At 57.9% G+C, this 18,592-nt stretch overlaps 3 protein-coding genes across 8 annotated transcripts in view; 1 reads left to right on the top strand and 2 right to left on the bottom strand.

Moving 5' to 3' along the window:
• Positions 1-184: 184 nt before the first annotated feature.
• Positions 185-6,557, bottom strand: GIPC3 (GIPC PDZ domain containing family member 3). 2 transcript variants are annotated; one of them, XM_067734304.1, is made up of 6 exons: positions 6,315-6,557; positions 5,365-5,550; positions 5,070-5,250; positions 3,763-3,875; positions 3,388-3,482; positions 185-3,269 (listed from the first exon to the last, which is right to left on the bottom strand). In XM_067734304.1, the coding sequence occupies exons 1-6, from the start codon at positions 6,555-6,557 to the stop codon at positions 371-373; spliced, it is 3,717 nt and encodes a 1,238-aa protein (XP_067590405.1). In that variant the 3' UTR covers positions 185-370. The 2 variants fall into 2 exon arrangements, with proteins under 2 accessions (XP_067590405.1, XP_067590406.1); XM_067734305.1 differs by having other exon boundaries at positions 2,983-3,269; positions 3,401-3,482.
• Positions 6,558-9,328: 2,771 nt separating this feature from the next.
• Positions 9,329-14,901, bottom strand: HMG20B (high mobility group 20B). Of its 5 annotated transcripts, none has more exons than XM_067734298.1 (10): positions 14,834-14,901; positions 14,498-14,553; positions 13,902-14,010; positions 13,211-13,414; positions 12,452-12,572; positions 12,060-12,106; positions 11,707-11,779; positions 11,266-11,481; positions 10,510-10,642; positions 9,329-9,813 (listed from the first exon to the last, which is right to left on the bottom strand). In XM_067734298.1, the coding sequence occupies exons 2-10, from the start codon at positions 14,533-14,535 to the stop codon at positions 9,336-9,338; spliced, it is 1,419 nt and encodes a 472-aa protein (XP_067590399.1). In that variant the 5' UTR covers positions 14,536-14,553; positions 14,834-14,901; the 3' UTR covers positions 9,329-9,335. The 5 variants fall into 5 exon arrangements, 3 of the variants coding, with proteins under 3 accessions (XP_067590399.1, XP_067590402.1, XP_067590401.1); XR_010942555.1 differs by having other exon boundaries at positions 9,675-9,813; positions 10,510-10,743; XM_067734300.1 differs by lacking the exon at positions 9,329-9,813 and adding an exon at positions 9,821-9,984.
• The window catches only part of MFSD12 (major facilitator superfamily domain containing 12), a 29,010-nt gene continuing 21,977 nt past the window's right edge, over positions 11,560-18,592 (top strand). Inside the window, exons 1-2 of the mRNA XM_067734291.1 lie at positions 11,560-11,797; positions 13,032-13,145. Of these exons, the coding sequence (XP_067590392.1) occupies positions 13,076-13,145 (70 nt within the window). The 5' untranslated portion in view covers positions 11,560-11,797; positions 13,032-13,075. The remainder of the gene's footprint in view (positions 11,798-13,031; positions 13,146-18,592) is intronic.

Raw genomic sequence — 18,592 nt, 5'->3', positions numbered from 1 at the left:
TCAGCTCCCCAGACCCTCACGCCTGCCCCTTCCTCTGCTCTCCCCCAAACACCCCCCAAAAACGACACACAGAGCTGCAGGGGTGGGAGGTGCCTTTATTCCCCATGAGCCCTCGAGGTACATGAGGGGGAAACCGCCTCCTGCCCCAACTTCCCCCCCCCGCCGCCTCACCCCGCCTCCCCTCCACAGACCTGGGATCTGCTTACAGCTCCCAGAGCCAGGCCCGGGTGAAACCAAAGCCCCTGTGTCCACCCTCCCTCACCACCCCCCACCCCGCCTGTGGGGGAATGAGGTCACCTGCTGCTTCTGGGGGACCCAGGCTGGGAGGGGCAGGAGAGGGGATGGGGGCCACAAGTATGTCACCCCCAAGCTATAGCCCCCCATGGTAGGGGAGGGGCTCTGACGCCGGCGGAGCTGGCTCTGGCTCCCTGAGCTCGGGGGAGGGGGCAGGCCCCTGAGCTGAGGGTTCAGGGGGCTGGGAATGCAGGAGGGCCGCCCTGGTGGCAGAACTAGGGATGACAGATTTGGTGGGTGGGGTGGACTTCTGGGGTCTCAGCTGGGGCTTGGGGGGAAGGGCTGGTTTCTGCGGGACGGAGGGGGACCACGGCCGTGGGAACAGGGCAGAAGTGGATGGGCTTCGGCATGGGCCAGTATCGGCCTGGGCTCCTTGAACCCGATCATGGGACTGAGGGTGAGAGACCCTCCTAGGACCTGTAGGTGGGGCTCTGAGTGATGGGCCTGGGTGTTGAGGTCGGGCTGGGGCAGTGGGATCAGCCTGGGTTCTGGGGTCAAGGCCAGGGGTTGGTGGGCGGAGCCCATTTCTAGAGCTGAGCTGTATTCTTGAGCTGGTCTGGCTTCTGGAGCCGGATTGCGTTTCAGAAACAGATTCGGTTCTGGAAGTAAGGTGAATTCCAGAGCTGGGCTGGGTTCTTGAACTGGTTTGGGTTTCAGGGCTGTGGTGAGTCTCAGCTCTGAACTGAATTCTAGAGCTGAACTGGGTTCTGGAGCTGAGCTGGGCTCCAGAGCTGGGCTGAATTCTTGCACTGGTCTGGGTCCCAGAGCTGGGCTGGGTCTCAGAGATGAGCTGGGTTCCAGAACTGGTCTGCGTTCTGGAGCTGGTTTCGGTTCCAGAAATGAGGTGGACTCCAGAGAGGGGCTGCATTCTTGCACTGGGCTGGGTCTCAGAGATGAGCTGGGTTCCAGCACTGGTCTGCGTTCCGGAGCTGGGTTGGGTTCCAGAACTGGGCTGTATTCTTGCACTGGTCTGGGTCCCAGAGCTGGGCTGGGCTGTAGAGATGAGCGGACTTCCAGAGCTGGTCTGTCTCCCAAAGTCCGGCTCAATAGCAGAGCTGCCTGGGGGTGTGGTCTGGAGTTGGTTTCGAGAGCTTTGCAGGGTTTCTGAGACGAGCTGGGTCCCGGAGGTGCTTTGAGTTCCCAGGCAGGGCTGGGTCCTGGAGCTGGGCCTGCTCTCAGAGCTCGACAGAGCCGTGGAGCTTAAGTCTGTTGCTGCATTGGTCTGGGTCCCAGGCCCAGACTTTAGCTGGACTCTGGAACTCAAGTAGGTCTCAGCAATTGACTGTGTTTTAGAGCTCGATGGGATTTCAGAGCCGGCCTGCGCTCTAGAACTGAGCTGAGTTCTGGAGCTGGGTGGAGTGCCTGAGCTGGACTGAACTCTGGAAGTTGGCCAAGCCTTGAAGTCTGTCTGGGTCCCAGAGCTGGATGATGTTCTAGAGCTGCTCTGTGTTCTGCAGTGAGGGTGGGTCTTGGCATCAAGTGGAGCTCTGGAGGCGGGCCTTGCCCCAGAGATGGATGGGGGTCCAGAGCTTGTCTGAATTCTGGAGACAGGCCTGCTTGTTGCACTAGTCTGGGGTATAGAGCTGGGCTCAGTCTCTGAGCTGGACTCATCGTTGGAGCTGGGCTGGGCCCTAGTATGGGGGTGGGGTCTGGGCCTGGACTGCTCTGCAGCGTGCATCTGGGTTCCTGAGCTGGTCTGGGCATGAGAATAGGGTTGCGTTTCGGAACTGCCTTTGAATCCTGAGCTGATGTGGCTTCTGGAACTGGGCTGCTTCTTGAGTCTCACCTGGGTTCCAGAACTAACTGGTGTTTCTGAGCTAGACCAGGTGTCCAGGTACAACTGGGTCATGGAACTGTCTTGCGTTCCAGAGTTGGGTCGAGTTTTAAGGCAGGGCTGGGTCATAAAGCTGGCCTGACTTTCAGAACTAGGATTGATTTCAGAGCCGGGGTGGCTCTTAAAACTTGTCTGGGTTCCCAAACTTGACTTTATATCAGAGCTCAGCTTAGCCTCAGAGCTGTCCTGGGTTCTAGAGGAGAGCTGGGTTCTGGAGCTGGGTTGCATCTCAGAACTTGCTTGCGTTCTAGTGATGAACTGGGCCTCAGAGCTGGCCTGGGTTCCAGAGCAGGGCTTGGTCTCAGAGCTGGGCTTGGTCTCAAAACTGGTATGGGTTCTAGACGTGAACGTGGTCTCAGAGCTGGCCTTGCCTCTAGAGGGGAGCTGGGTCTCCGAGCTGAGCTGGGTTCTAGGGGAGGGCTGGGTCTCAGATCTGGGCTTGGTCTCTGAGCTGGCCTGGGTTCCAGAGCAGGGCTTGGTCTCAGAGCTGGGCTTGGTCTCAAAACTGGTATGGGTTCTAGAGGTGAACGTGGTCTCAGAGCTGGCCTTGCCTCTAGAGGGGAGCTTGGTCTCCGAGCTGAGCTGGGTTCTAGGGGAGGGCTGGGTCTCAGATCTGGGCTTGGTCTCTGAGCTGGGCTGGGTTCTAGAGCAGGGCTGGGTCTCAGGGCTGCGCCTGGTCTCAAAACTGGTATGGGTTCTAGAGGTGAACGTGGTCTCAGGGCTGCGCTTGGTCTCCGAGCTGAGCTGGGTTCTAGAGCATGGCCGAGTCTCAGGGCTGGGCTCAGTCTCAAAACTGGTGTGGGTTCTAGAGGTGATACCAGTCTCAGATCTGGGCTTGGTCTCTGAGCTGGGCTGGGCTCTAGAGCAGGGCTGGGTCTCAGATCTGGGCTTCTGGACTCCAGAGCAGGGCTGGGCTTGGGGAACTGGCCGGGAGGGCTGGGACATGGGGCTGGGCTCCGGGCTGGGGCTGCGCTCGGCCCCGGGGCAGACTAGCCACAGGCCTCCCTGGCCTCGCCGATGGCGGCCCACACCTCCACCACAAACTCGTCCGGGAAGGCGAACTCGCCCAAAACGGAGTCTAAATGGCGTGCAAACTCCTGGACACTCACTGTCTTCTTGGATGTCTCCACCATGGTGGACGCTGCAGGCCGAGCCGAGGGGAAGTGGGTGAGGGCTCTCCCTGGGGGGACGCCAGCTTCCCCTGGGACCCTTGCCTCCTCCCCATGGGCTGTCCTCCCCCCAGGGTCCACCCGGCTTACCCTGGCCCCTTACCCAGCTCTGGGTCCCGAATGCCCATGTAGCTCTCCAGCAGGTCATCCACCCTCCGAGATGCCTCCTCCTCAAATTCACTAGGCTGGGGTTGTAGGGAGCAAAGCAGAGGGTCAGAAGCCTGGGATCACTCCGGCCCAGCCCCCTCCCCAGTCCCCCACCCCTTAGGTGACAGCAGACTGGGACCACACATTAGTCAATGCTTCTGGTCCCACCATTACTGCCCTGACTGACAAGGGCCCACTTTGCAGGTAGAGAAACTGAGGCTGGGCAAAGGAGAGGGTCTTACCCAAGGTCATGCTGAGTCAGCGATAGAGGTCTAGGTGCAAGAGACCCTGATGTCCACCCTTCTCCCCTCCACTCACCACTTCCTCCACAGTGGCGGCCCCCCCAGACCGAAGCCGCAGGGTCTCCCTCCCACTGCTGACTTTTGCCTCCGTGGGGCATTTGCTGCTCCGGCTTCTCTGGCCGATCATATCTGGAGGGGACAGAGTGGAGGAGGTGCATGTGTTCTGGGCAGATCCATATCTTCCTAAACACTCAGAAGCCACCAGCTGAGCCTTTCTAGAACCTTCCTACCCTTCAAAGTCCTCCTTATGTCCATGGGTGAATCCTCAGGGACCATGCTTGAGAATCCTTTCTGCCCTCAAATTTCCCTCCTCCTCTCAAAGTGACTTTCTCTAGAAGAGACTGCTTAAGATTCTCCTTGTTCCCAGAGGATCAATCTAGAAAGCTCCTTGCTCTAGAACTGGCTCTTCCTAACCTGCTCACGGCTCTCAGAGTTCACTGTCCTGCTCCAGGGCAGATCTAGGACCCCATCCTGTCGCACTCCCCTGGGACCTCCCTCCAGATGGGCCAGGGCACCTTTAGAACCTCTTGTTCTGGGACAGGGTGACTCAAAGGGCCAGTCCATGATGAGATAAGAAGCCTGTGCCAGAAAGGAAATTAGCATCCTGCTTCCTTCCTTGAGAAAGTCTGCTTATGGAAAACAATTGTCTGCTGAACTAAACAAGGTGATCTACATTCTAGATCAAGGTTCTCAACCCAGCTGGCACGGGGGGCGGGGGGGGGGAGGAGTGTGATTTTGCGCCCCCCCCCCCCGTGACATTGACAATACCTAGAGACGCTTTTGATTGTTACAACTCAGGGGAGACACTGGCACCTGTTAGGTCGAACCTGACAGTGCCCAAGACCGCCCCACAACAGTCATCCAGCCCCAGATGTGAATAGTGCTGAGGTTAAGAATCCTTCTTCGACGGGGACCTCCTTATCTCATCCATGGACCAGTCACAGACTTCTCTTTGAAAAGCCCCATTCTAGAGCTCCCTTTGAGAGTCACTCTCAAGAACTCACCAGAGCCTCATAGCAATACTTTAAAAGCTCCCAGACCAGCTACAAAATAGATCCAGGTACCTCCTCATCCTTTCCCAATCTTCCCAAGCCTCCCCCGACCCCCATGCCCAGACCAACTCTATAACAATCTAGAAATGACCCTCCTGTTCCTCATACAGTGCCAGAAGCTCCCTGTCCTGTCACCAGAGGCATCTAGAACCTTCCATCCTGTCCCATCCCCCCACCCTTTGCCACCCGGTGCATGCAGAGGACCAATTTCTGGAAGAGCTTCCCCACCGCCCCCCACCAGCCTGCCCCCTGGGCCCCAGGTGGCCCTCACCGAAAGCTCTCTTGGGCTGAACCAGGCGCAGGGTGAAAGGCTGCGACTTGGGCAGCTCCCGGAGCATCTTGGCCACCTCGTAGTGGCGGCAGCCAACGATTGAGTGGTCGTTGATGGCCTCAATGCTGTCGCCCACGCACACTGCCTCGATCCGGTTGATGATGCTGCCTTCCTTGATCCTCTGCAGGGACCCAGAGTCACTCACAGGGCCACCCCAGCGGCCCCTCTCAGGTCCTGTTCACACCAGAGAGGGGCAGAGAGGGGCACCCGGGAAGCCACCCGCCCCCACGGGCACCTTGATGAAGGCATAGCCAGCCCCGTTGTCAGTGATGGTCAGTCCCAGGGCGTCCTCGGTCTTAGTGACCTCCACCTCTTTGGTCTCGCCGCGCACGTGGGCAAAGATAAAGTCCTCCAACCCTATCTGGCCGCCTAGGAGTTTCTGCATGTCCACTTTGTGGCTGTTTAGGGTGCAGAATAAGATCTGTCCCGAGGGGAGGGGGAGCCCAAAATTAATGACAGACCTCATTCATCCCCCACCGTCTGCGCAGAACAACCAGGGGTTGGGCTCAGGGGCCTGATAGGGAAACCGAGGCGCAAAGAGGCACGAAACCGACCCCAGTCATCCCCTACCAGGATCGCAGTCACGTGTAATGGCAGAGTATGGGATCCTCTCAGAATGGGGTGGGAGGCGAGGAGACTGGGACCCCCAGAATGGGGAGCAGGGTGAGAAGGAGACTTAGGGCAGGAGGACGCCCCCTCTCCCACCCCCCCCCAGACTTCCCCTTTTAACCCTTCGTTGCTCTGTCACCCCCGATCTTTTAAAACTGTTCTAAATCTGCTGGCGCCCCCTCGGGGCTGCGAGGCGCACCTACAACCCAGCCCCTGACCCCCCGCGGCCTCGGACTTCTCACCTGAAAGGGGGCTGCCTGGAACCACAGCCCCGCAGCCGCGCCCAGGAAACATAGGCGCTTCCCTGAGAGCTGGGGTCCACTCCTAGCTGGGTCAGCCCAGTGTTTTCCTGGACGAACTAGGCATCCGTTAACCCTAAGACGTGCGCATGTTTTGCGCAGGGGGTCCACCGGGTACGGACACCCCAGGATCTGAGAGGTGCGTCTCTGAGATCCGGAGATCGGGTCCCCTCCATCCGAAGATGGGCGTTCTGGGGCCCCAGTCCCGGCGTCCAGGGTCCACCCCTACCCCCGGTCAGCCGGTGGGCCTCGGGTGCTGGGGGTCCGGGGGCCTCACCTCGGTGGGCGCGATCCCGAAGGCCTCGGCGATCTTGGTGTAAAGCTCGCGGACGTTGGTGAAGCCCTCGATCTTGCCCGTGGGGCTGCCGTGAGCCAGCTGCGTGCGGAAGATGAGGCGCGGGCGGGCTCGGGGCGCGGCCGGGCTGGGGGACGCGGCTGGGGGCTCGGCGGGCGAGGGCGGGGGTGCGGGCAGGCGTGGGGCCTCGGCCCCCCGGGCCTCGCGGGCCGCTGTGGTCTCCATGGCAGGAGGAGCTCGGCCACCGGGGCCACGGCCACAGCCGCCGGATCCGCCGCTTCCTGCAGCCTCCCCTCCCCCGGCCCAAGGAGCGACAGCCGAGCCGTCGGGGTAAGGGGATCCGGGAACCCGAGCCTCCCGGGAAGGCGACACCGCGGAGTGCGGGGGTGTGGGGGGGGAGGGCAGGGGGGCGGGGGGGCTGGCCCCAGGTGTGCCGGCCTTGCCAGGGCCAGCTGTGAACTCTCCAGGGAGCGGGAAAAATAAGGATCACAAATAAGGATGGGGCAGCCGTGGGTGCCCGGGCGCTTGCTCTCTGCTGGGCGCACTCATTTAATCCTTGCAACAACCATAAGAGGTGGGGAGGACGCTTACCCTGGTATAAACTGAGCCACAACGTGTCCATCCTCTGCCCACAGCCCTCCAGGGTTCCCACCTCCCTCGCGGTAAAAACTCAAGTCCTCCCCTCCGCGCACAAGGCCCTGCACAACCTGCCCCGTCCCCTCCCTGCCCTCCCCACCTCCCTCTCTCCCCCTTGCTCACTCTGCTCCAGACACACGGACCTCCTTGCTGTTCATTCAACACACCAGGCACTATCCTGCCCCAGGGCCTTTGCACAGGCTGTGCCCCTACACTTGGAACATCTTCTCCCAGATCTCCAAGTGGTTCACTCCCTCACCTCCTTCAGCTCTTGGCTCAGCTGTCACCTCCTATCACCACCTCCCAATCTCTCTTTCTGGCTTTTTTCCTCCCTAGCACTGAGCATGACCTGACATAGCAGATAGTTTATTTATTCATCTTGTGTTTCCTCTGTCTCCTCAACTGGAATGTCAGTTTCAGGAGGGCAGGAGTTCTGGTCTCTTTCATCCCCTGCTGTATCCTGGCACACAGTGGGCACACTGGGTTACAGATAAATTAGAAGGAAGTTCTGGGCACCAGGAGGCGTCTCTCAGAATCCCCTGGGAACACAGCATCTAGGCATCACCGACAGGAACGATGGTTGGCTCAATAAACAGCCGTGGAATGCCATATAGCAGCTCCAAAGAGAGGCCTTTCGCCTTGGATGAATCTCAGAAACCAACCACTGATGAAAACAGGCAAGTTGCAGAAGGCTTCAGACGATGTAAGAAAATTTATGTAAAGTTTAAAAACGTGCAAAATGGGATACACGCTATAGCACAGATGAACCTTGGAAACACGATGCTCATTGAAAGAAGCCAGATTACAAAGGCCACGTAGCGTGTGATGCCCTTTAGATGAAGTGTCCAGAACAGGCAGATCCATGGAGACAGAAAGTGGATTCGTGGTTGCCTGGGGCTGGGGGAGGGGAGGATGGGGATGATGGCTAATGGGAGGGGGGTTTGTTTTGGGGGTGATGAAAATGTTCTGGAATTAAGTTGGGCTGGTGGTTGGTTGCACAACTTTGTGATTAAACTAGAAGCCACAGAGTCGTCTACTTTCGAACCTTTAGAAAACGAACCAAAAAAAAAATCCATCAGGATGGTACTCTTGTGGGAAGACATCCTTTTGTGCTAAAAGTAGGCAAAGACCTGCCCAGGAGTGGTAAACTCCAAATTTGGGATGAGGGTACGGAGCCAGGGAGGGCGGGAGAGGAGGGAGCACACACTTGGACGTGGGTGTGTGAGAGTATCGGTTTTCGAGTCTCCTGGGACAACCGTAACAAAGTACCACCAACTGGCTGGCTCATGAACAACAGAAATTGACTCTCTCACAGTTCTGGAGGCTAGAAATCAGCAAGACCAAGCTCCTCTGACACCCTGGGTGGCATCCTTCCTGCCCCTCCTGGCTTCTGTTGGTGGCTGGTCATCCTTGGCATTCCTTGGAGGCGTGCTTTGCCTGTGTCTGCCTCCGTTGTCACATGGCTGTCTCCTCTCTGCAGCTGTGTCCAAATCTTTATCTTCTTATAAGGACATCAGTCATATTGGATTAGAGGCTGCCCCACTCCATGACCTCATCTTAACTAATCATATCTGCAGTGACCCTATGGCCAAATACGGTCACATTTTGAGGTTCTGGGGGTTAGGGCTTCAAGATTTTCTTTGGAGGGGACAAAATTCAACCGGTAACATCAGTGCTTGTCAAATTACTCCCTAGAATTTTTAAGCTGCCCCAAACATTCCATTAAAGGCTGAAGTCTCTGAGAGGGTTCCCCAGTAAGTTAAGCATAGAATTGCCATCTGACCCAGCAAGTCTGCTTCTCAGGATCGACCCAGAAGTGAGGGCAGGTGTTCAAACAAAAACCTGTACATGCATGTTCTCAGCTGTACGATTCACAGCAACCAAAAGGTGGGAACAACCCGAAGGGCCATCAACAGATGCTGGATAAACAAAATGTGGGCCATCCACACAGTGGAATATTATTCAGCCAGGAGAAGGAATGAAGCACTGACATGCACTACAATGTGGATGAACTTTGAGAACACGATGCTCAGTGAGAGAATCCAGACACCAAAGGACACGCAGCATGTGATTCCATTTGTATGAAATGTCCAGAACAGGTAGATCCAGAGACAGAGAGTGGATTTGTGGGACTTCCCTAGTGGTCTAGTGGTTAAGGCTCCGGGCTTCCAATGCAGGGGGCATGGGTTCCACCCCTGGTCGGGGAACTAAGATCCCACATGCCACGTGGTGTGGCCCAAAAAAAAAAAAAAAAAAAAAAGAAAGTGGATTTCTGGTTGCCAGGGGCTGGGGAGAGTAGGCTTAGGACCCCAACAGAGGGTCCTGGCCTGTTTCCCTCCAAAAGACACACAGGCACAAGCTTGAAATTCAAATTCCATTTTTATTTAAAAAGTCCAATTGAGCAGTGGCAAAGGGGCCCCCTCCACGGGGGTCCCTCAGCTGGATGAGGGTAGGGTGGTCAGTACCAGCCCCCCCATTCTGGGGTAGAGGGCCCCGCCCGGAGTGTGAGAGTGTGTCCCTGCGGCATGCCTGGCCGTGTGGGCACTTAGGGTGGCACCTGCCAGGCAGGAGTCCCAGTGTGTCAGGTGTGGGTTTTCTCTGCCCTGTGTCCAGGGACTGGTCCTGGAGAGCCGGTGTAGGGTGTGTAACTCTCCCCACACTGGGCGGATGAGCGGCTGCGGGTCTCCTCCTGTCCCGGGTCACGCTGTCCATGTGTGCTGTTCCCACATCCGTGTAGTGTGACGTGCCCTGTGGTGGGCCCTGGGGCCATGGGGTTCTGTGCACTGTGCGTGGTGGGCGATTTTTCTGGGTTGGGGTGCTGGGGAGACTGATAGCTAGAGGGATGCTGTAGAAATTTAATTTTAGGGGGGCTGGAGCCCCCAAGGTGCAGGACTGGGCCTGGCCCCAAAGGATGGACCCACACCCCTCCTCCATGGGGTGGGGGTAGGGGAGGGGCCGTGACCAGGGCTTGGTCTTCTCTGGATCATGGGGCAGCAGACACCCTCATAGATGCTCACTGTGACAGAAGGGAGGAGATCTGTGAGGGGGGACCCCCATCATCTCTCAACCCCACCCCCTTTCGGGGTACCCTAGAGGCCAACCTTCTCTGCTCCTTCAGATGCCAGGGTGGGGAGCCTGGAGTTGATCCCACCTATCCTGGGCAGCTGGGAGGCACCCAGAAAAACCCACCCCGAAGCTTTGGGGAAGCTCGGGTCCCCTGGGCCAAGGGAGTGCTGGATGATTCACCAGAGTCGTAATAGAGTACCAGGCCGAATCAGCGCCCCCAGGGGCTAGGCCATTAGCCACCTGCATCAAACCAGCCCCACCTAATAGATCCCGCATGGGCTGTGCCCTCCGAAAAAGAGCCGGCAGCCAGATCCCACTGGGCAGCGCCCACAGACCCCAGAAACCCCGCTGGAGGCCTAAAGCTAGTCTATTTCGCCGGGTCCCGCCAGCGAAGGTCTAGCCTGAGGCAGCCCCTACTCAAGGCAGCCCCAGCTGGGCTGAACGGGCCTGGGGGCAGACCGGCTGGGGCACACACCTGGCGACCTGGGCCAGGATCTCCTTGATGCGGACGATGAGCTTCTCGTGCTGCGCGGGGTCGCGCTCTATGGCACCGTGCAGCCGCGCCATGTAGAAGTCCAGGGTGCTGAGCGTGGGCGTCTCGCCTGTGCCTGGGGGGGGGGGGACCCGTCAGCCGAGCCCAGCGGAGTCACCGCGGTGGGGTCTCCACCGAAGCAGAGGTCAGAGGGTGGGGGTCTGTAAGCGCGGGGTCCTGGGGTGAGGGTCGGGAGCGCACTTCAGTGGGGCCGGGCGGGCGCGGTCAGGGTGTCTGGACCCGGGGAAATCAAGGTCAGCTGTGGCAGGGGTCAGATGAAGCAAGTTGGAGAGGGCGGGGTCGTGATGGGGGGGGATGCGGAGGCTAGTGGGGGAGGGGAAATTGGCCCAGCTCAGCTGAGGAAAGAACGCGGAAGACTGGCATGAGGGCAGGGGTCAGAGGCGGGGCGCGAGAGCCAGCGTGGGCGGGGCTGGCGCAGCAAGGTCTGGCAGCGGGGCGGGAGGCGCTCGGGTAGCCGGGAGCGGGGTCCGCAGGGGCGTGGCGAAAGGGAGGGAGGTGAGGGTTTGTGAAGAGACTGGTGAGGGGGTGAGGGGTAGGGCTCGCGGAGCCGGGCCAGAGGGGGCGGGACTCGCGGTAGTCTGGGCGGAGCCCGAAGTAGTCGAGGGCGGAGTTAGCGGGGCGGGACTCGCGGGGGTGGGAGGAGCGGGGCTAGGGTGGTTGGGGGCGGGGCCTCCGCACCCGGCACCGGCAGCGAGGCGAAGCTGGCGGTGAGCGCCTGGCGCACCGCGTGGAGCTGCTGCTGCAGCGCCAGTGTCCGCCGCTCCTCCAGCGCCAGCTCCTGCTCCAGGCGCTCGCGCGCGCTGCTCATGCTCTGCGTGTGCCTCTGCAGCACCGCGTTCTGCTCCTCGAAGGCCACGTTCATCTTCCTCAGGCGCCGCAGCTCCGCCTCCCGCGCTGTAGGCGGGGAGCCGGGTCAGATCCTGGCGCTTCCCTGCCTTCCCTCAGCCGCGCTTTGCCCCTCGCTGTGCCTCACGCCAGGCCTTCCGTCACTGCTCTGCCTCCAGCCCCACACCGCAGCTCTCTGGTCTACGGGGGCAGGGGAGGAAGGCACCCACTGCCTACCCCCTTGGCGCCCTCTGGGCCCAACACTTGCTCCAAGAACCTGTGGTCAGCGCTCACCTTTGTTTTGGTCCAAGAACTCTTCCGTGAAGATGGGGACGTCGAAAGTGGAGAAGCCGTCACAGTCTCCACCCTGGGACGACAGGACAAGGTGGCAATATTTTTGGGAGAGGGTGGGAGGGCAGCCACACCCCCTCTGGGACATCCCCTAAGCTTGGGAGGGTCTCCTCAGGCCACCTGGGTCAGAGTCCATTTTACAGCCTTCCCATTGTGTGGCTGTCCAGCCTCTGCTTGCACACATCTGGACCGGGCGCTCACTTCATCCCAGGAGCGACGGGATGACCTCACCCAGAGGTCTAAGTACCTCCAGACCTTTCTTGCCCAGGTGTCCTCCATGGAGGAGGGACGCTTACCTTGTGTCCATTCAAAAGGGTATTCATGAGCCCGGAGCTGGAGTCCTCTGGTGGGGGAGGGAGGAGGGCAGGGTGAGCCTCCCAGGTCTCCTCGGACCCCACGCTTTGCTCTGCACGTGCTGTTCCCCCTGCCTGGAACACCATCATTCCCCTCCCCTAGTCAGCCCTACTCATCCTGGGTCAAGATCCCCACCTGGCCCCCTCCCCCCGCCCCCGCATCTGTGTGTGCCCAGTCTCAGCGCTGACCAGCCCTATTCACTCACAACTGTCTGGTTATGTGTGTCTCATTCCCACGGGACCGTGAGAGCCCTTTGGAGGGGGTAGGTTGGTCTGCCTGTGTCACCTATCTCAGAGCAGGCACTCAGCTGCCTGGGGGCTGGGGCCCTTCGCACCTTTCTTGATCTTCTTTTCCTGGATCTTCTCTGTGCACATCTTGTAGGCTTCTGACTGCTGGTACGCCCTCAGCTCCTTCATGTACTGCTGCTTCTCCCGCTCAGCCTCGTCTAGGTACCGCTGGCGGGGGCAGCATGAGAAGGCTTGGCCCAGCCCAGGGGCAGGGTAGCCCTCGCAGGCCAAGACCCCATCTCCATCAGTCAGCTCACTGTGCTGCACCTTCCCACAGCGCCCTACTGCCCTCCAGACAAAACCCCACCCTTCAGGCTGCTGCTCAGGCTACCTCCCAACTCCCTGACCTCACCGACCTCATCCCAATTCCAGCCTTTATAAACCACTCCCTGGTGTCTGAATGTCTGCAGGCTCCCACCTCCAGGCTGGACTGCCCTCCCGAACGCATTTTGCTTGTTGAAATCCCAGGGTAGAGGGTGCAAGCTGGTGCTAACGTTTCCTTGATGTTTTTGCAATTTTTAAATTAATTACCAGAACTTAAAAACCATAAGGTTTCTAACAGAAATCCAGCCCCCACCCCTACTTCTTTAGTCTAACGTTGTTTATTAAATTTTATGTCTATTCCAGCCTACTGCTACTCTCCCCTCCCTTCAACAAGCTGGAGAGAGCTAATGGGTGGTCAGTTCTCCAGGTCCTGGAGTCCAGGAGGAACGAAGGACCCTCCACACCTGTTCCTTTGGGGTAAGTGGCTGCAGGTGGGTATCTGAGTGGGTGAGGGAAGGTCAGTTGTCCCGAGCCGTCCCCACCTGCTTCTCCGCCGGCTGCAGCTTGCTCCACTCGGCGCCCAGCATCTTGGTGATCTCAGGAAAGGGCAGGTCCGGGTGGCGCGTCCGGATCTGCTCGCGCCGCTCGTTCAGGAAGCGCACGTAGCCGGTGACAGGTGCCTTGGGCCCATTCGGCAGGATTTTCTTCCGCTTCTTGCCTTTGGGCCAGCCTCGCTTCTTCACCGGCTGCAGAACCCAGCCTCGCCGTTGGGAGGGGCCTGGAGGGCTGGGGCCGGGCCCAGAGGGGAAGGGGCGGGGCCCTGAAAGACTTGGGCGGGGCCTAACCACGAGGTAGGACCCAGAAGGCCTGGAAGTATGGCCTGGTCAGGGTTCAGGGTTGGGAGAGTGTGGTTAAGAGACCCCTGGCCAGGGGTAAAGGGATCAGAGAAGTACTGGGGACAGAGGATCAGCCCAGGGTTGGGGCTGGCTTGTGTTGTGGGCGTGGCCTCGTTGTGGCCGTGGCTTCCGTACTGGCTTCGATCCCTGGGCAGTGGGCGGGGCCTGGACTTAGAGTGGCAGTGGAGCTCTTGGGGCGTGGTATCTGGCACGGGGCGGGGCCTCAGCATCTGGAGGGAAATCTGGACTGTGGGCGGAGCCACAACGAATTCAAATTGAGTTCGGGGCGGAGCTTCAAGACTAAGGGCCGCCGCCACCACAGTGCAGGGACTCTCACCTCCTCCTCGTGGGACCCCTTCTCTCCGGCCCTCGGGCCCTCGCCGCGCTCTTGCTTGACAGCCACCACGAAGCCCCCATGCTGTCCTGGAGCCTTGCCGCTCGCCGGCCTGGAGCCATGGGAAGCCAGGGTCACCCCCACTTCCCAACACCGACGGCGGAATTGGCAGAGAGGGCCCTGAGTCCTCCCTCAGAGGAGGGCTCTGAGAGGGTCAGGATCCGGGGGTTGAGGCAGAAGCACTAGGGGGGGCCACAGGGGGCGTGGGAGAGACTAGAGCCACGGGACGCCAGGGCCACCCACGCCCCCACGACGCTAACGCTGGCAGCTAGGGGTTCCTGAGTTCAGGAAGCAGGGGTCAGAGGAGGTCAGGATCCAGGGTTCGGGCAAGAGCAGTAGGGGAGGCTAGTAGGGGACCCCTGAAAGGAACTGGAGCCCGGAGGTTTGGGGGGAAGCCCGTGGGGGCCCAAGGGGGAGGGCCTGCTCCAAGTCGGGGAAGTCAAGACCCTGGGGGGCGGGGGTCGAGGAGCTCCAACGGGACGAGGTGGGGGCTAGGCTGCAGCTCCGAGTGGGCTGGGGGGAGGGGATGTCGCACTCACGCGGCGGCCGCGCCGGGCTGCTTGGGACCGTGGGACATGGCCACTCCCGGCCGCACCTGGAACGTAGACGCGTGGCCGATGAGGGCCGCCCAAGCCGGTGACGACGGGGCCGGGCTGGGGAGCCCCGGAAAGCCGGGTCCGGGGCGCCTGGGGGGGCCGGAACCGGGGGCGGGGAGGCCCTCGAGGGCAGGCGCCCCAAGGATCCTTTGTTGGGCAATCGCCCCCCCAGGAGGCCCAGGTCCGCACCCCCCCGGCCCTGGAAGGGCCCCGCACCGGCCCCTGGACCCCCGTGCCCCCGCCGCCTCGCAGGGCCCCGAGTTCCGCGGCTGTTTTCACCTCCAAAGAAACTTTCCCGGACCTCTCGGCTTCTACGACGCTCCAACCAACCTCCCCGAGCCCGCCCCTGCCGCCCACCCCTGCCGTCCGCCCCGCCCTGTCCCGCCCCCGGCATGCTAATGACGGTTCGGCGAGCGATCGGATTGGGTATGCCCTTCCCCTGGGGCGTGACCATGTAGATGAGGGTCGGCGCGCCCGTTGGTGATTGGCTGGGGCGGCCGCTGAGCCGCGTGGGAGGTAAGTAGGGAACGCTGCGGGCGGGTGCGTCAAGTTCGGCTGCGCTCGGCGGCTCTCGGGACCAATCAGGTCGGCTGCGCTCGGCGGCTCTCGGGACCAATCAGGATGCTTTGAAGCATCGCAAGGAGGAGCTTCTTAAAGGGCCAGTAGGCGCGGCGCGGACTCCTCCTCCCCCTCTGAAGGCGAGACTCCCCGCCCCTGCAGGATCCGGGGACCTGTGACTCCGAGTTGAGCCCCGCCCTAGTTACCCTGGGACGGCGGCAGGTTGCTAGGGGAGGGATTAAGGTCTTTCGGAGCAGCCCCTTACCCCACGGCAAGGTGGGGACCTGTTCTTAGCAAACCTGGAGGGGAAATTTCCCGTTTATTGACAGGACTTGTAGCCCCCGACGCCCTCGCCGTGCCCCGCCCTGCTCTGAGCCGGGGGCCTTTGGATGCAGGGGCTACTCTCTTTCCTGTGAAGGGGCCTCTGCTTTCTCTCCTGTGCAATGGAGATTTTGCACGGTGTTCAGGACCAGGAGGCTGGGATGCTGCGAGGATGAGACCGGGAGCTGGGCTGGAAGCATTTAGGAAAAGGTGGTGTGGACAGGAAAATTGCAAGGACCTCGTGAAGATGGAGGGCCAGGAGACTCTGCCCTGGGATCTTGGGGATCCCCAGGCAGCAGCCTGGTCTTCTTACAGCCTGGACTGGGGTTGCCTCTGACCCCAGGATGCTAGTTGTGGTTACTGGGTGCTCATGATGGCCCATTAGAACCTAAACAATCTGCCGACATCACCTTCCGGCTCTCACCTCCCTGCACTTTCCTCCTCACTCAGCACCGGCTACCTCGATGTTCCTCAGATACCTACATTTCATTCATTCCCACCTCTGGGCCTTTGCACTCGCGCTTTCTTCCACCTGGAGTGCCCTTCCCCCAGATTAAATGGCCCCCTTTTCAGTGAGACTTTCCCAGGCTTGTACCCCACCTCGTCTTATCTTTTCTCCATATGTTCGTTTGCTCCCTGTGAGCTGCCTGTTTGCTCAATGCTATATTCCCAGCACCCGGAACAGTGCCCACAGGCACTCTCCATACATATATGTTGAATAAACAAATAAATGAATCATGTAAATTTCTAACAGGCAGGTGCAGGAGCTTTGGCAAACAGTCTGGCAGTTCCTCAAAAGGTTAAAAAAACAAACCATGGAGTTACCATGCGATCCATCCATTGCACTCCTAGGGATATACCCAAGAGAATTAAAAACATACGTCCACAAAGACACTTGTACATGAATGTTCACAGTAGCAAGATTCACACTAGTGCAAAAGTGGAAACAGGGACTTCCCTGGTTGCGCAGTGGTTAAGACCCTGTGCTCCCAATGCCGGGGGCCAGGGTTCGATCCCTGGTCAGGGAACTAGATCCCACATGCGTGCCACAACTAAGGAGCCGGCGAGCCGCAACTAAGGAGCATGGCTGCCGCAACCAAGACCCAGCACAGCCAAATAAATAAAATTGTAAAAAAATTTTTTAAAAAGCGGAAACAACCCAAATGTCTATCAGTTGATGAACAGATAAATGCTGTGGTCCATCCATCCAATAGAATATCACCGGCCATAAAAAGGAATAAATTGCTGATTCATGCTACAACAAGGATAAGCCTTGAAAACATTAGGCTCGATGAAAGATGCCATCACAAAAGCCCACACAGTGTATGATTCCATTTATGTGAATTGTCCAGAACCAGCAAAGCCAGAGAGACAGGAAGTGGATTAGTGGTTGCCTGGGGCTAGAGAATCACTGGGGAGGGGCAATGGAGAGTAATTGCTAATGGGCACGGGTTTCTTTAGGGGGTGCTCAAAATGTTCCAAAATTATACTGCGGTGATGGTTGCATAACTCTTTAAATATACTAAAACCCATGCAACTGTACACTTCAAATGGGTGCATTATCTGGTGTGTGAATTAAATCCCAATGAACCTGTATTTCGAAGAGCCAGCCCAGGGCTGAGGAAGATGAGTAGTTCCCCGGGATCTTGACAGACCCAGATTCCACATCCTGCTCTGTTGCTTAATCCGATGTGGCACTTCCCACTCTCGCTTGCCTCTCTGCTGGGTTAGAAACTAGCATATCTAGGTGAGAATTCCAAGCTAGAAGACAGGGGAAGACCTACCCTCCGAGCCCCGCCTCTTTGGCTTGATTGACAAGGCTGGTGTTGGCATAGAAACTGTCCTTCCACTCCCAAGGTACCACACAAGGAATTTAGGGGTCTTCCTGTGTATCAAAAAGAAATGAAAGGTTTTGAGGTTGATTTTTAAAATTTTTATTGGAGTCTAGTTGATTTACAATGTTGTGTTAGTTTCAGGTGTACAGCAAAGTGAATCTGTTATACATATACATATAGGCATTCTTTTTTAGATTCTTTCCCCATATAGGCCATTACAGAGGATTGAGTAGAATTCCCTATGCTATACAGTAGGTTCTTATTAGTTATCTGTTTTATAAATAGTAGTGTGTATGTCAATCCCAACATTCCAATTTATTGAGGTTGATTTTTTTAAATTTATTTTATTTATTTTTTGCTGCATCGGGTCTTTGTTGTTGTGCGGGCTTTCTGTAGTTGCGGCGAGCAGGGGCTACTTTTCGTTGCAGTGTGCGGGCTTCTCATTGCGGTGGCTTCTCTTCAGTAGTTGTGGCACGCAGGCTCAGTAGCTGTGGCTCGCGGGCTCAGTAGTTGTGGCTCACGGGCTTAGTTGCTCCGTGGCATGTGGGATCTTCCCGCACCAAGACTCGAACCCGTGTCTCCTGCATTGGCAGGTGGATTCTTAACCACTGTGCCACCAGGGAAGTCCCTACTGTGGTTGATTTTGAAAGAAGTTTGGAGCTCTTTGGCATCGATACAAATTCCTTGCTGTGTGGGTATTTTCTAGAAAAAACAAAAGTGTCTTGGGTCCAAACTGCATTGCATTCAGTCCAGTGCATGCAATCCAGACACACACCACCCCCCAACAAGCATGTAAGAAGTAGCATTTCTGCTGTTTGACTTTACATCCTTCATACGTTTATCTAAAAGCAGATCCTTTTGCCCCCAAATTATAAATAGGTTTTTCTTAGTAAGAAAGTTCTCTCAAGTCCTAGCTCTCAGTAAAACCAGGAACTCTAGCTGTCTAATGTCATATAATTTCATGCTAGTTTCTTTGCATTCATTTCTATGCTCCATTTGGAAATTTTTAAAGTACGAAATCAGGAAGAGTATCCCGATTTGTGGTCCTAGAAATATGAGATCTGTTAAGGATGGCTTAAATGTCTTTGTTTACAAAATTAATTTTATTATGCAAATAATGTGCAAATTCATTTCATTTGTACAAAATTAAAGTAGTGTATGAAGGCCACCATACCTCCACCGTACTCTCCATTGTCAGCTTGTTACATTTCTTAGCAAAACTTCTCCTAGACACGCACGCACGCACGCACGCACGCACTCACTCTATGAGTCTCCTAGGGCTACAGTTCTGGGGGCCAGAAGTCCAAGATCAAGGGCTTGGTCA

Source organism: Pseudorca crassidens, chromosome 3 (genome assembly GCF_039906515.1).
Source record: "Pseudorca crassidens isolate mPseCra1 chromosome 3, mPseCra1.hap1, whole genome shotgun sequence".
Classification (NCBI taxonomy): Eukaryota; Metazoa; Chordata; class Mammalia; order Artiodactyla; family Delphinidae; genus Pseudorca; species Pseudorca crassidens.
This window is presented reverse-complemented; position numbering and strand designations above follow the sequence as displayed.

What these genes read in the sequence shown, in the direction of transcription:
- GIPC3 (XM_067734304.1), bottom strand. Translation starts at nt 6,557, where the DNA reads ATGGAGACCACAGCGGCCCGCGAGGCCCGGGGGGCCGAGGCCCCACGC. An exon ending in TCGGGATCGCGCCCACCGAG is followed by an intron (nt 5,551 to 6,314) that starts GTGAGGCCCCCG and finishes CCCTCGGGACAG; the next exon opens with ATCTTATTCTGCACCCTAAA. An exon ending in TCAGCCCAAGAGAGCTTTCG is followed by an intron (nt 3,876 to 5,069) that starts GTGAGGGCCACC and finishes TGTCCCCTCCAG; the next exon opens with ATATGATCGGCCAGAGAAGC.
- HMG20B (XM_067734298.1), bottom strand. Translation starts at nt 14,535, where the DNA reads ATGTCCCACGGTCCCAAGCAGCCCGGCGCGGCCGCCGC. An exon ending in TGCAGCCGGCGGAGAAGCAG is followed by an intron (nt 12,573 to 13,210) that starts GTGGGGACGGCT and finishes TGCCCCCGCCAG; the next exon opens with CGGTACCTAGACGAGGCTGA. An exon ending in GTTCTTGGACCAAAACAAAG is followed by an intron (nt 11,482 to 11,706) that starts GTGAGCGCTGAC and finishes CCCCGCCTACAG; the next exon opens with CGCGGGAGGCGGAGCTGCGG.